This window comes from Cyprinodon variegatus, unplaced genomic scaffold, assembly GCF_000732505.1.
Source record: "Cyprinodon variegatus isolate N-32 unplaced genomic scaffold, C_variegatus-1.0 Scaffold1423, whole genome shotgun sequence".
Taxonomy (NCBI): domain Eukaryota; kingdom Metazoa; phylum Chordata; class Actinopteri; order Cyprinodontiformes; family Cyprinodontidae; genus Cyprinodon; species Cyprinodon variegatus.
Genome location: NW_015151876.1, coordinates 147,109 through 160,262, shown reverse-complemented (window position 1 = coordinate 160,262; position 13,154 = coordinate 147,109). Strand labels below are relative to the sequence as shown.

Below are 13,154 nucleotides of genomic sequence, written 5' to 3'. Positions count from 1 at the left end.
TATTCCCCCCTGCAAATTTCTCCACTAATTGAAATGTATTTAAATCCACATTAACATGAATTTAAAACACTGTAGTAAACAGATAAATGGAGGCAGAAGATGTCTTTCAGTCATCAATGCAAACATTCAGTGACACACAGGAGCTCTTTCAAGCTGGGCACCGTTTCATTCACAACACCTGTCCCATCAACCAGCAATCAGAAGCAGAAATACTTTAATTATCCCAGGGTGAAATTACTTTCATTACATTACTCCATCTGTAATAGAGTGACTATAGGACCAGTTTGGTCCTTATATGGAAAACTTTTATCCCACCTGACTGTACGACTCAGTTGAATTTCCCTGTAAAGTGCCTTGACATTACAAGTGTTGGGAATTGGTACTATATAAGTAAACTGAATTGAATCTGAACTCACGTTGCCGTTTGTCCTTGTCTGAAATCACCTACATTTCTTGAATAGTGCTCTGCAACAACAATCAGCCGTTCTATGGAGCAAGAAAAAAATGAAAAAAGTGATCAAAATCATACATCCATATAATTACCTACTACACCAAAATCTGTTATTCATTTAGAGTAAGCGTGCACAGATCATTAAAAAAATCACCTAAAGCAAAATGGAGAAAAACTACATGGAAAAGGTTTATAGTATGCATAGACATTCCACAACATTTACCCTTAAACTAGTACACCTTGGTATTGTTATACAGAGCATGTAACATCATCAATGACCCCTTACACCCCCACCATGGACTGTTCTCCCTGCTGCCCTCCGGAAAGAGGCTCCACAGCATCCGCTGCAGGACCAGCAGGTTCTGCTACAGCTTCTTCCCCCCTGCCATCAGACTGCTGAACTGTTAAAATCTAAACTGGACTCAGCATCACACTCACAACATTATTTTGCTACCAACATAGCTAAATGTTTATAATTCCTTTAAACAGAACCCAACTCAATGTTATACTACATTTGGCATCATATTTATTTTGTGCTGCACTTAACCTTTCCAAATTAATGCCCTTTAGCACCAATATTTTTAAACTGTTTTTTTCTTTTCTCCTGTACTGTTTACATGATGATCACTGCTAGTTCATTTCACTGTTGTAAGTTGGAAACAACGTAATTGGTGAATACGAAATTTATTTAGTTTATTTGGGGTATATTTGGATATTCCTGGAGGAAAATAAAAGCAAAGAAATCTTATTTTCTATCATGCATCGTGCATTAAAGTTGTCTATTGGTGAAGCTGAATGATAATCATGGTCTCAGCAGCCATACCATGTTTCCCTCTGGTAATATCCACATACTGGCACAGTCTGGGGTGAGTGACGGTCTTTAGGATCTGAAAACGCCCCAGGATTTTGATGGAGTTTGGCGTGAGGGGGAGACCATTGCTGCCACACACATCATGAGGGAGAGATGAGGCAAAGAAGGTGAAAGCGCCCAGTTCAGCGTCTCTAAGAGGCTTCATCGATACAGCGGACAGTCCTGAGAAATAAAGTTTCATTTTAATATCACATGAAAAGAGGAAGTGAAATTAGAACAACTCATTCATGCGAACAACGGGTCCGTTACTAGAAAAAATACAGCTCGGGAGACAGGTTTTTAAACACTGATGATGAAATTCAATCTACACCTACAGCTGAGAATATTAATTGCTACAGTAAATCAGTGTACTGATGCGGTGTTGATTCAAATGTAAGTGACACTGCCTAAAAAGAAAACGAAATTTAGCTTAGAGGCCAAAATAAAAAAAATAAAAAAAAACTAGATTACATTACCTTAAAACGTTGTCTTCTTACGCCGAACAAGCTGTATTTTCAAGTATATTGAGTAAATTTGAAGAAATGCAGCGGAAATGTTATTTTTATTTCTGATTCTGTAGGTACGACGTCAGACTGAGCGTGACTAGTGACGCAATATTTGTGCGACAGAGCTGTGAATTTTTTTTTCTAGAAAAAAACAAACAAAACAAAAACATGTAACACATACAATTTCAATTATGAATAAACAGCCATATCTATATTTAAAAAAATCCTTTTCATTTATTTTAATTCCAAATTTTCAAAGCCATTACCTGCAACGACTGTCGTCACTTCCTGTTTTGCTTAAAATCACAGATATATAAAACATATGAACGCAGAAGACTTGTTGTAAACTATGTTACTTTTTTAATCTACATGCTTTAACAATTTAAAGCATCTCAGTCCAGAGCATACAGCCTCTTGCCTGCTAAAAAGCAACGGACCAAATACACAGACACTAGTACAAAAATATATATTTCATAAAGTGCATAAATAGCTTGGATAATAAAAATCATGCTTTTTCTTATGAGGTTTCATATTTTCTTGGTTTAGGATTTATTATCCTGTTGTTACTCGTTGACTCCTCTGTAAAAGAGTAAAAGAAACAATTATATATATACTGCAAAAAAAGAAGAAGAAAAAAACCCCACAATCTCTCAGATTAATTTCGAAAACCAAGATCAGGTTAGCCCAGCAATCAGTCTGAAAAAAAAGTGTATCTGTAAACTGCAAAACTGTGCAAAGTGGTAGCAGGGCTCCATCTAGTGGTGGAGCCTCGTAGTTTCAGTAAATTACTTATTTGACGGCAGTTGACACCGCAGCAGCCTGTCTGCGTCAGTCTCAGGACAGCACAAGAAGCATCTCCTGTTTCATCCCAGCTGTAGACCAGGGAGCACATCTCACAGATAAAGGTAAGTTGGATCCCAGCTCCCTGGATGGCTCCTCTACTACAACGCACATTATAATCATGTTTCTTTCATATTTAAATTTAAAGGATGCTGACCTGTCATGCAAAAAAGAAAAGAGAAAAGAAAAAGAAATATGTCAGGATGCAGATGAATGTTCTATGTTGCCTGCTGTAATTTGATGCCATCTAAAGTGTTAAAGGTGCGCATGAGGGCTGGTTAGGCCTTAGTGGCGCAGTTTCAATTGAAAGTATTTTTCATGAAGGTGGTGGTGCTGTGGAGCCTCAGCTTCGCCCGTTGCTGCTTTCGCAGTAGAATAAACAGTGCCGTGTACCAGTCTGGGAGGATGCTGAGGGATGCGGGACGCTCCTCGAAACGCCCACCTCTGCAGTATTGCATCAGCAGCGTGCGCTTATGTTTCCCTTTGCACATCCTTCCACCTTAGTTTTATTCATCACTATTTAGACTTGTTCCTTTCTTCCCTTTGGAATCTTAAAGCTGGAATCATTGGGGCAGACAGGTGCATCACCTGCTATGTTATTCAGCATTTTCATGATCAGATATGTTGATAGATACACTGAGTTGATACGATTTTCTGAAAATATATATTCCCATATTAACTGAGAAATTCAGATCAATTTGCCTTTTTAATTGGAACTCAGACATGCGCATTAGCCCGGAACAGTAAGCTTTTAAAAGTCTATTTGAAAGGTTTAAAGTAAACCAAAATGTAACTTTAGATTGATGGTATCTAGATTTTCAGTGTTTGCCATAGATTACTTCTTTGCAAAAAAGGCAAGGCTTGGTTCATTTGAAAAATTGAGATTTAATATTGTAGCTATACCTTCCATGTGGGGATAAACTAAACTTCAAATATACTTTTTAAAGTCGACAAGTATTGCCACTTCTGTATAGGAAATTATCCTACACTCTAACTTCAAATTATTCCCTCAACTGGTAACAAGTAATTGAATTAAACTGATTCAGCTTAATTTATTTAGTTTATATGTTGTTATAAACTTGTTGTAAATTCAAGCGTTTCATTTAAGTGTGAGCTGCATTCTATTTTTACAGTGCATGACAATAATAGCACTTATTCAGTAATACTGGAGATAAAAATACACAAAGATTGGAATAATATTTAGAGAAAATAATAATATATTTTCTTTTACATTTAAACCTAATTTAATGTTCCAAATACTGCAGTCTTTAGTTTTCTTCCTTGTCTTAATTGTTTTCTATATGTCCGCTCGTCTTTTTTTTTTTGCTGTAGAGGAGATCTTTCTCAGCAGTTTTTGTTTGCTCATCAAAAAGCATGAAAGCATTTGCAAGAAGTCTGATTGAAATGTCATTGAACAAGCAAAATCCCCCTCAGCGTGACTCAACCGAAAGCTTCTTCCTCTCCTTGGACCACTGGTTCTACATCAGCAAGATGTTTGCATTGCTTAAGGGATGTGGGAAAAAAGTCTGCAATCTTCATTTATTCTGATATTCTGCTTTGACCCACTGGTGCACCCTGGGGCAGGACATAAAAAATTGACATGATTGTGTAAAGCTGCCATTTCTGATTCCAAATATTTTTTGTTGTTGTTTTAATTAAAACAATTGCAACTTAAAGTGAGGTCAACTGCTACAATCAGTTGTATTCTGTGTTTTGTTTGTAATTCTCCATTAACCTGTAAGAAGCTTGCTGTTCTTTTCCCCAGGCATTAACTTTACAAACAAGCCATTCCATGCACACACTATTTACATTACCTCTGACCAGCCTATGTGAGATATTCCTCTAGTAACCTCAAAACATATGGGAAACAAACCTATTAAGGTAACTGAAGTAACACCTTGCAATAACATACTGTAAATATGTTGGATTTTAAGGTTATCAAAGTCCAGTAAAGTCATCAATCTGATATTTGAAGCTACTATGTTTTTTCGTAATCATTGCCGACTGATTTCAGTGGGTGAACTGCTGCAGAGTTTCCCTTTCAGTCTGTCCTTGTATAATTAGATTACAGTAAATGATGCAGAGGTTTATGCAGCTGCTGGTAAAGTTCAGTATCTAGTTCTGCATTGCAGTGTGGTTAACCATGAAAGAGGGATGCTGCATTGGCTTTATTAAGCTTAATTTCTTATTCAGAATTAAAAATACTTTATTTTATTTTGGTCAGATGATATCGTGATTAAAGTATGAACATAACATAAGTTATAATCTTTACTGATAAGCATTGTACCTAATGTGAAGATAGCTTTTTCATGTATTGTTTTTTTGTTGGTGCAAACATTTAGGATCGTCTTCCAGGCTGAGCCAGCATGGGGAAAGAGAAGCTCCACATAAACATTGTGGTCATAGGACATGTGGACTCTGGCAAGTCCACAACCACAGGCCACCTCATCTACAAGTGTGGGGGCATTGACAAAAGAACGATTGAGAAGTTTGAAAAGGAAGCAGCAGAGGTAATATTCATCTGTTTACCACTTTTAAGGATTCTCAGCCTTGCAAATTGAGCAGCTAATTTTAGTGTATCTGGGTTAATCCATTGCTTATATTCACATTTTCTAGTAGTTTTTTTTTTTATTCAAATCTTATCAAGTTAAACCAGAAACCTGGGCTAATACATACAGATGAAAGCGTGATGTCATAGTTTTAGGAAGACATGCAGTATAAGGCTGCAGCATCAGGGCAACCTGCCAAGGAATCAACTAAATAGTCTTCTGTAAATTCAGCTAAACTCATTCATTTAGCCTTTGTAACCTAAAAAAAAGGACAGCATTTAGTGGATCTAAAAAAAATCTACAATTAATTTCAGAAATCACTGCGATTGCTCAACAAATTATCCCATGCAGCTCAAGCCACCGTTTATTACCAATGATTACATCACTGCTAACTATTTTGATCAAGAGCTGAGAGAAGAATCTTTACAAAATAAAAGCTGTACATTAAGCCCAAGCTTACTCTTATATATAAACATCACACTAAATAGCAGTTTTCTCAGATGACAATAAATCTTTGCTCTGCATTAACACCTAAATAGGATAGAAAATGACAGATAAGCTTCCTCTCAATTTTTATGCATTGGTTCTGTTTACTACTTGAGGACGTCTAAACTAAACTATGATTTTCAACACACATTACTGCTTTAAGTTTGAAAAAAATGTCACAATATGGTAATTAAATATTTTCTATTAATTCTTATTGTTTAAGTCAAAAATTGTGTTGTTTTATTTAAATGTTACCTGGAAAAGTTACTAAAAGTTACTAAATGAAAATGACGTTTTTAGGAATGTGTGTTTTTCCTAAAGATTTTTATTAGATTAAAAGAAGATGTTAAAAAATGGAAAGCTTTGATATTGACATCAAAACATAAATTAGATGTATGCTTTTATTTTCTTCATTTTAAAGTGAGAGTTTTGTTGACTTTGTTAATCCTGTATGATATGAGTAGAGCTCAACAAGTGCAACTACAACATGTAGCAATTTAAACACTAGATTATAACTTTTTCCAAACTAAATATTTTTTTGTTCATTTGAATGTTAGATGGGAAAGGGATCCTTCAAGTATGCTTGGGTTTTGGACAAACTCAAGGCAGAGCGTGAACGTGGGATCACCATTGATATCTCTCTGTGGAAATTTGAAACCAGCAAGTATTATGTGACCATCATTGATGCTCCAGGCCACAGGGACTTCATCAAGAACATGATCACTGGGACATCTCAGGTACAATCTAAATAAATACATATAAATCAAAAGCAATATTCCAGTTGCTTCATACTTTCTCCTTTCTTCCATCTTTCAGGCCGACTGTGCGGTGTTGATTGTGGCTGCAGGTGTGGGCGAGTTCGAAGCTGGTATCTCAAAGAACGGGCAAACTCGTGAGCATGCTTTACTTGCCTACACGCTGGGAGTGAAGCAGCTCATCGTAGGTGTCAACAAGATGGATTCAACTGAGCCTAACTACAGCCAGAAGCGCTATGAAGAGATTGTGAAGGAAGTCAGCACTTACATCAAGAAGATTGGCTACAATCCTGACACTGTGGCCTTTGTACCCATTTCAGGCTGGAATGGAGACAACATGTTGGAGCCCAGTCCTAATGTGAGTGTGACATTAGGTTTCTCCTGCAAACCCCTTTCACTATAAGCCATACTTAACATGCCCACCGAACCATGTAGAAACAGAGATGTAGCCTTTGAACTTCCTTGAATTTTTTTTTTCAATTGGTACATTTTTCACGTCGTAGATTTGAGGTGTCAAACTCTGGTTCTCACAAACTGGCCTTGAGCAACCTATAAAGTTGCCCCTTTGCAACAAGTCTAAATAAAATGATTAGATCATGAGCAAACTCGATAAAACTCAACTGTATACTCGGGTGATAATTCAGACGTTTCATGTGTTTTGGACAAGGGGCACATGGAAGTTAGGTGGACTGGAGTTTGACAACCCTGTTGTAAAAGAATTATGAATTATAAAGGGCAGTAACAATAAGTTCTCTCTATAGATGACATGGTTCAAGGGCTGGAAAATCAGTCGGAAAGATGGCAATGCCTCAGGCACTACACTGCTGGAGGCCCTCGATGCCATCCAGCCACCAACCCGACCTACTGACAAGCCTCTTCGTCTGCCTCTGCAAGACGTATACAAAATTGGAGGTTTGTGATTTACTGGTTACAAAAACATGTTGGTAAAATATAAAATAGAGATGCATCTATCCAGTTTGTACCGATATGATATGATACCGATACCTGTAGTGAGCGTTGCAGCCAATATACTGATTCAACTGTTGAAAAAAAGAACCATATATCTTGCCATGAAGGCTTTAGCCTTGAAATAATTGTTCCTAAAAAAAAATTTAAAAAAATAATAAATTATATTATTTATTAACAAATAAGCAGCCAAATGAAATAAATATAACATTTCCCTGTAAAGAGCACTGGATTAAATCTCCAGGATAAGATATGAAACCACTGATTTCTGTTCCAGCTAATTAGTCAATATCAGAGCTGATATCCGATGCAAGAATTGGATTACTGCATCTCTTATATAGAAGCCCCAATTATAAAGTAATGGTTAATGTTATGAGACACTTTAATAAAAAATTATCTTTCATCAGAAAAAAAAGAAAGAATTAGGTCCTGAGTGAACTCCCATGGTAGTGTTCTTTCCTGAATGTTTAAAAGTATAGTGGAGGGTTTCTGCGAATTTTTGAAAAGACTTACCCTCTCCACTATAAATAAAATGCACATGCACAATCCTGTACCTGCTCCCGAAGGGAAACTCCTATTAAATGCGTGCAAAAGCATGCATGAGCCAATTTCCCATCATGTGCGCTCTGTTTAAAAGTTGCTGTTTGCGTCGCTCATACAAGCTTACTTTCCAAAAGAACATTTGCAATTTGTCCACTATGTCAGACTCACCACTGGTAAGTGAAAATGGGGACAAGCATGTAGGACGGCCTTACATAAACATATCACCAGAATGATTGACAATTAGGAGGACCACTTATTTTTATGATCCACCTGGAAAAAGAACATCCTCCACTATACCTTAAATAAAAGCTTTTCAGTGTATACACACCAGCTTAACATGGAGTAACACTGCCTTCTCTATTCATCAGGTATTGGCACTGTGCCTGTGGGCCGAGTGGAAACAGGAATCCTAAAACCCGGTATGGTGGTAACATTTGCTCCTGTCAATGTAACCACTGAAGTCAAATCAGTGGAGATGCACCATGAAGCCCTGAGTGAAGCGTTGCCAGGGGACAACGTGGGATTTAATGTTAAGAATGTCTCAGTGAAGGACATTCGCAGAGGCAATGTGGCTGGAGACAGCAGAAACGACCCGCCGCAGGAGGCAGCTGGCTTCACCTCCCAGGTCTGCTCCCATTAGCAAACCAAACATCTTTGATTTGCCAAAAAACGGCAAAATTGGGTATCCAATTTTGAAACTAGATGGGCTTTCTGCAGCTGGACCAAACTGTGGTCTAAGGACATGGTTTGATGCCCTTCATTTGTATTAGCCGGCTTTTTATTAATAACCAGTTTAGAGGCAAAAAAGCTAAATTTAGTTTTTAAAATAGGGGAATAACAACCATTCATTTGGTGGATAAAAACTAGCCAGTATTTCCTTTTAGGTATTCTAATTTGTTTTCTCCCTAAGTGTTGGTTTTGTTCCTTTAGTTTTTTTCTAACAAAAAAACATTTTTCATAGGTGATTATCCTGAACCATCCCGGTCAGATCAGTGCCGGCTATGCCCCTGTCCTTGACTGTCACACTGCACATATCGCTTGCAAGTTTGCCGAGCTAAAGGAAAAGATAGACCGTCGTTCTGGAAAGAAGCTGGAGGATAACCCCAAGTTCCTGAAGTCTGGGGATGCTGCTATAGTGGACATGATTCCTGGCAAGCCTATGTGTGTGGAGAGCTTCTCTGAGTACCCACCGCTTGGTGAGTATCCCACCCTGTAACAAACCTTCCACCTCCTGCTACTGTATAATGCCTAGCAAATGTCTTAAATTGCCATACATCTTAAAGTCCTTACTACTGATGATGTTGCAGCCATAACTTTGGTCCATGGCCATTTTAGGCAAGACAGAGATAAAGTTGAAGTTTAAAGCAAGGCCAGGTTGTAAAATAACATTCTTGACTTTAAACATCTCTCAGAACATTGTAAGATCAGTAAGACACTGGCTCTGTCTGAACGTCCACCCTAACCCCTGAATCCCTTAATCACTCTCTGGAGCGGGGACTAGATACTGTAGGGGACTCTATAGTTAACTCAGTAAACTGACCGTTCAGATAATCAATATTTTTTGATACCCGTTGGTCGTGTGACTCCGCCTCCCTGCATGGTGACTGTGCCATCTTTGTTATTTACCGCCTACAACAAATCCCATGATGCTTTGCAAGGAGAGTTCCTGCGAAACAATCTGGGACTGCTCATCTATGGACTATCAATGGTCTGTACTTTTTAAGGTGCATATTGGAAATTACTTTTTCATCCACTAGACGTTCAGACACTCATTTAAAATGGTGCAACCACCATATAGTGCCCTATATGGTGATTAGGGCGGCTGTTGGGACACAGCCATTGTGGTCCTCTAGATCAGGAATGGGCAACTCCAGTCCTTAAGGGGTGGCGTCATGACACCTTTAGAGGGCCATGAACACCTATTTAAGTTGTAGGACAAGGACTGAAGTTGATCATCCCTGTCATGGACCAGAAGATTGGGCAGAAAGGATAATTAGTGATCGGCCAAACGCAACAAAGTAAACCATGAGTTGCCGCAAAGATCCCCCACACAAATAAGAAAAGGACTCTTCACATATCTTTTTATTTTTGTTTTTTTGAGACTAAAACATGCATACTTTAAAAAACATACAGGAAGCTACCCATGGAGTGTAATGGTGCACATTATGTGTATACAATAGGGGAGCATAATATTTTGAGCATGATTTTCTTTAGGGGGGAGAGAGAAGTTGGTCAGTTTGGATGGGATGATGAATGGATCTAAATTCAGGGAGATCTTAAAAAAAGCTGTTGAGATTAATATGTTGGTCTACAGTGAACCTACTGTAAGCAGCCAGAGCCGCAGTGAAATGGTATATTTTTAGTTAGAATACACCTGCTAATGTTGAGACCCAAAGACTTGAAAATCCCTGTTCCAAGATGCTCGTCTTATCTGACTGAGCTAATGCCATATCAAAAAGAAGAATGAGAAGTAATTTATTAAAATTGATCTAGTAGAGATATAACTCAAAAAGATGTGTGGCTCTAAATTTGACACACATGGTTCTATAAAGTATTGGCTCTCTGGAGTTTAATCAAATGTGTACCACTGCTGGTTTTATGCCACACATGGTGTCGGATTTCATGTAAATAAAAGCCTAAAACTATGAACCATTCTCCTTTTATTTAATATTAATATAGAAAAAATTTTGAAAATGATAGTTGTTGCATAAATAATGTAAATATATTCAAGGGGCATGAATGCTTTTGCAAGGGATTATATAATTATCTTTATTTTAGCTTCCTGAGAATAAAAAATTAAGTTTAAATCACAGATAAAGAGATGAAATGTAGAGTATTTACAAACTGTCAAGAGTGTATTTATTTTGGTGGTGTGATATTTTGGTGTTACTTTTTTCTTCAGGCCGTTTTGCGGTGCGTGACATGCGTCAAACAGTGGCAGTGGGCGTGATAAAAGGTGTGGAAAAGAAAGCTCCCACGAGTGGCAAGATAACCAAGTCTGCTCAGAAGGCGCAGAAGACCAAATGAATGTTGTGTTGGGCTGGTGCCCCAACTGTTCAGCGCGGCAGAAGACCCGCATACGTCTCCCTCCATCTGCACACCATAGTAAACATCTGGTCCATTATCACAATGCATCGAAAAAGCAGACGAAGGAAAAAACAAATCCATCGCATTAGAGATGAACATCTTAGCAAACTGTTGTGTGTAAGCTCCATCGTATCTTGTTTCGTGCTTGAACATCACAACAGATTTGCATTACGGTTCAAACATGTGCTGTTGTAGTTAAATCTATCCTGCTTATTTATCTAAAGAGGCCCTGTTGTTACGCTGTAGAGATGCTCTTCTCGATGGTCTTTGTAGAAGTAACGTTTCTTGTTAAAGCTTTAAAACCAGTAAGCTCAGCAGCCAGACATATACCGGTTGTTTGCATGTTTGCTCATAGCAGCTTAGGATCCAGCTTTAGACACTTAAACATTTAATCTTAACACCCTGTTTGTCTTAAGCTACCTGATAGTATCTCTGGTACATGTTACTGGAACATTTGTGCACCTTAAATGCTGTTCTTTGTGACAATATGTTGATAAGAGTAAAAAATGTTAAACATTTTTTTTGATTCTGCTGGTTTTTGTTAAAATAAAAGAAACAAACATCGGATTTATAACAACGGAATTATACACAAGTTAAATTTTGTTTTATCCTTACCTTGTTTTCATTTTTTCCCTTTGCTACTGATTCATTTAGGTTTTGTGTTTATGTACAATTAAATCCTCATGTTAATATACACAATATTTAGAGCGATCTCAGTTAAACATCAAATGTTTTTTTAGATATTCTTATCTTTACTGACTTCAAATTTAGATAAATATTTCTTTTAAATGCTATTATGGCAAAATAACTTATTGAGTTTGAGTTCCAGTACCCCCTGAACAGATCGCCAGTCTGTCTCAGATTTATCATAACCAGGAAGACATATATTCAAAATGCATAGCAGTTATACAGCTTGTACTATTTTTAGTTTTTTTTTTCTATGCTTTTTATTTCTTATTTTTCAGGAGATTGTGTTAAATATATTTAGGTTTACTTGATTGATATTTTTAAAGGAAGAGAGAAAAGCATTAAGGCCTGAAAAACCTTCCCCTCAAAAATGATTTGCTGAGTTTGCAGAGTTAAATCTTTAGTGCCGCCGCTGTGTATCTGTAATGATGCAGGGGTAGAAAAAACAAAATAAGCTTCTCAAAGAATCAATTTTATTCATTAATGAGAACAAAAGTCATTTTGCATTTTTTATAACATTACAGGCTGTCTTAAACAAATGCCATCACTAAAGTGTAAATATGTGGACACAGTTGAAATAAATTAAAGGACATGAGACAAACCTTAATGTAACAATTGTCCATTTTATGCCCATTACAAAGATTATTCAAAAAGAACTACTATGTTGCAAGGTGAGAGATGAGGAGTGCAGCAACATGTATGGAATCAGATGCACATTTCAGGAAATTATCCTCGATGTACCACAATATCAAGGCCCCAATATTTTGTAGATCTAAAACAAGAGGTTCGGGCTTTTTATGCAAATATTTATAACTGAAAATACTCTGTGATGTTAAGTGTGCAATCATTTTCAGGTAAAGATCCGTGTGGATAAGGAGGCCTCATGCAAATAATATTTCAATGTAAAAGAGGAAATGATCTTATTTGTATAAAGCTAACTTTTGGCCATCCAGACATATCTAGGGGATGGATGTAAAAAAAAAATGTCATGGAGTGGGAGGATGACTTTTTCAAAATGCTGTATTTTATTATTCATTTAACAACCTCATAGGTAGTGTTATTGGGTCTTTTCCATCACCATCATTATCATCTCAAACTCAAAAATCTATTACAGAACATTTTTTCCTTGCATTATGGCATTTTGTTGGAACTAGCAAATGTTAAGTTTTCATAACTTGTTCTACCTTCTACTAGAGGCAACATAATCTCAATAATAATTTTTGCTCTAACCATTAGCAGGTTTGACGCATGTTTGATTTGCATGAAAGTAAAATGAAAAAAGAAAGCAGCTTTTTTTATGCCTTCTTTTTTGAACTTTTGAGGAATAGGCTAAATCAGCAGTGCACCAATCAGTTGGAATATATATATATATATATATATATATATATATATATATATATATATATATATATATATATATATATATATGACCAG

At 36.9% G+C, this 13,154-nt stretch overlaps 1 protein-coding gene and 1 long non-coding RNA gene across 3 annotated transcripts; one reads left to right on the top strand and one right to left on the bottom strand.

The window, feature by feature from the left end:
- Positions 1-214: 214 nt before the first annotated feature.
- LOC107103333 lies at positions 215-1,904 on the bottom strand. The gene is made up of 3 exons (XR_001482178.1): positions 1,778-1,904; positions 1,275-1,484; positions 215-486 (listed from the first exon to the last, which is right to left on the bottom strand). It is a non-coding gene; the product is annotated as an uncharacterized LOC107103333 (long non-coding RNA).
- A 700-nt stretch (positions 1,905-2,604) lies between these two features.
- Positions 2,605-11,548, top strand: LOC107103332 (elongation factor 1-alpha 1). 2 transcript variants are annotated; one of them, XM_015402996.1, is made up of 8 exons: positions 2,605-2,712; positions 4,990-5,157; positions 6,240-6,419; positions 6,499-6,795; positions 7,199-7,349; positions 8,315-8,571; positions 8,908-9,142; positions 10,849-11,548. In XM_015402996.1, the coding sequence occupies exons 2-8, from the start codon at positions 5,014-5,016 to the stop codon at positions 10,971-10,973; spliced, it is 1,389 nt and encodes a 462-aa protein (XP_015258482.1). In that variant the 5' UTR covers positions 2,605-2,712; positions 4,990-5,013; the 3' UTR covers positions 10,974-11,548. The 2 variants fall into 2 exon arrangements, with proteins under 2 accessions (XP_015258482.1, XP_015258483.1); XM_015402997.1 differs by having other exon boundaries at positions 2,609-2,712; positions 5,003-5,157.
- Positions 11,549-13,154: the final 1,606 nt, after the last annotated feature.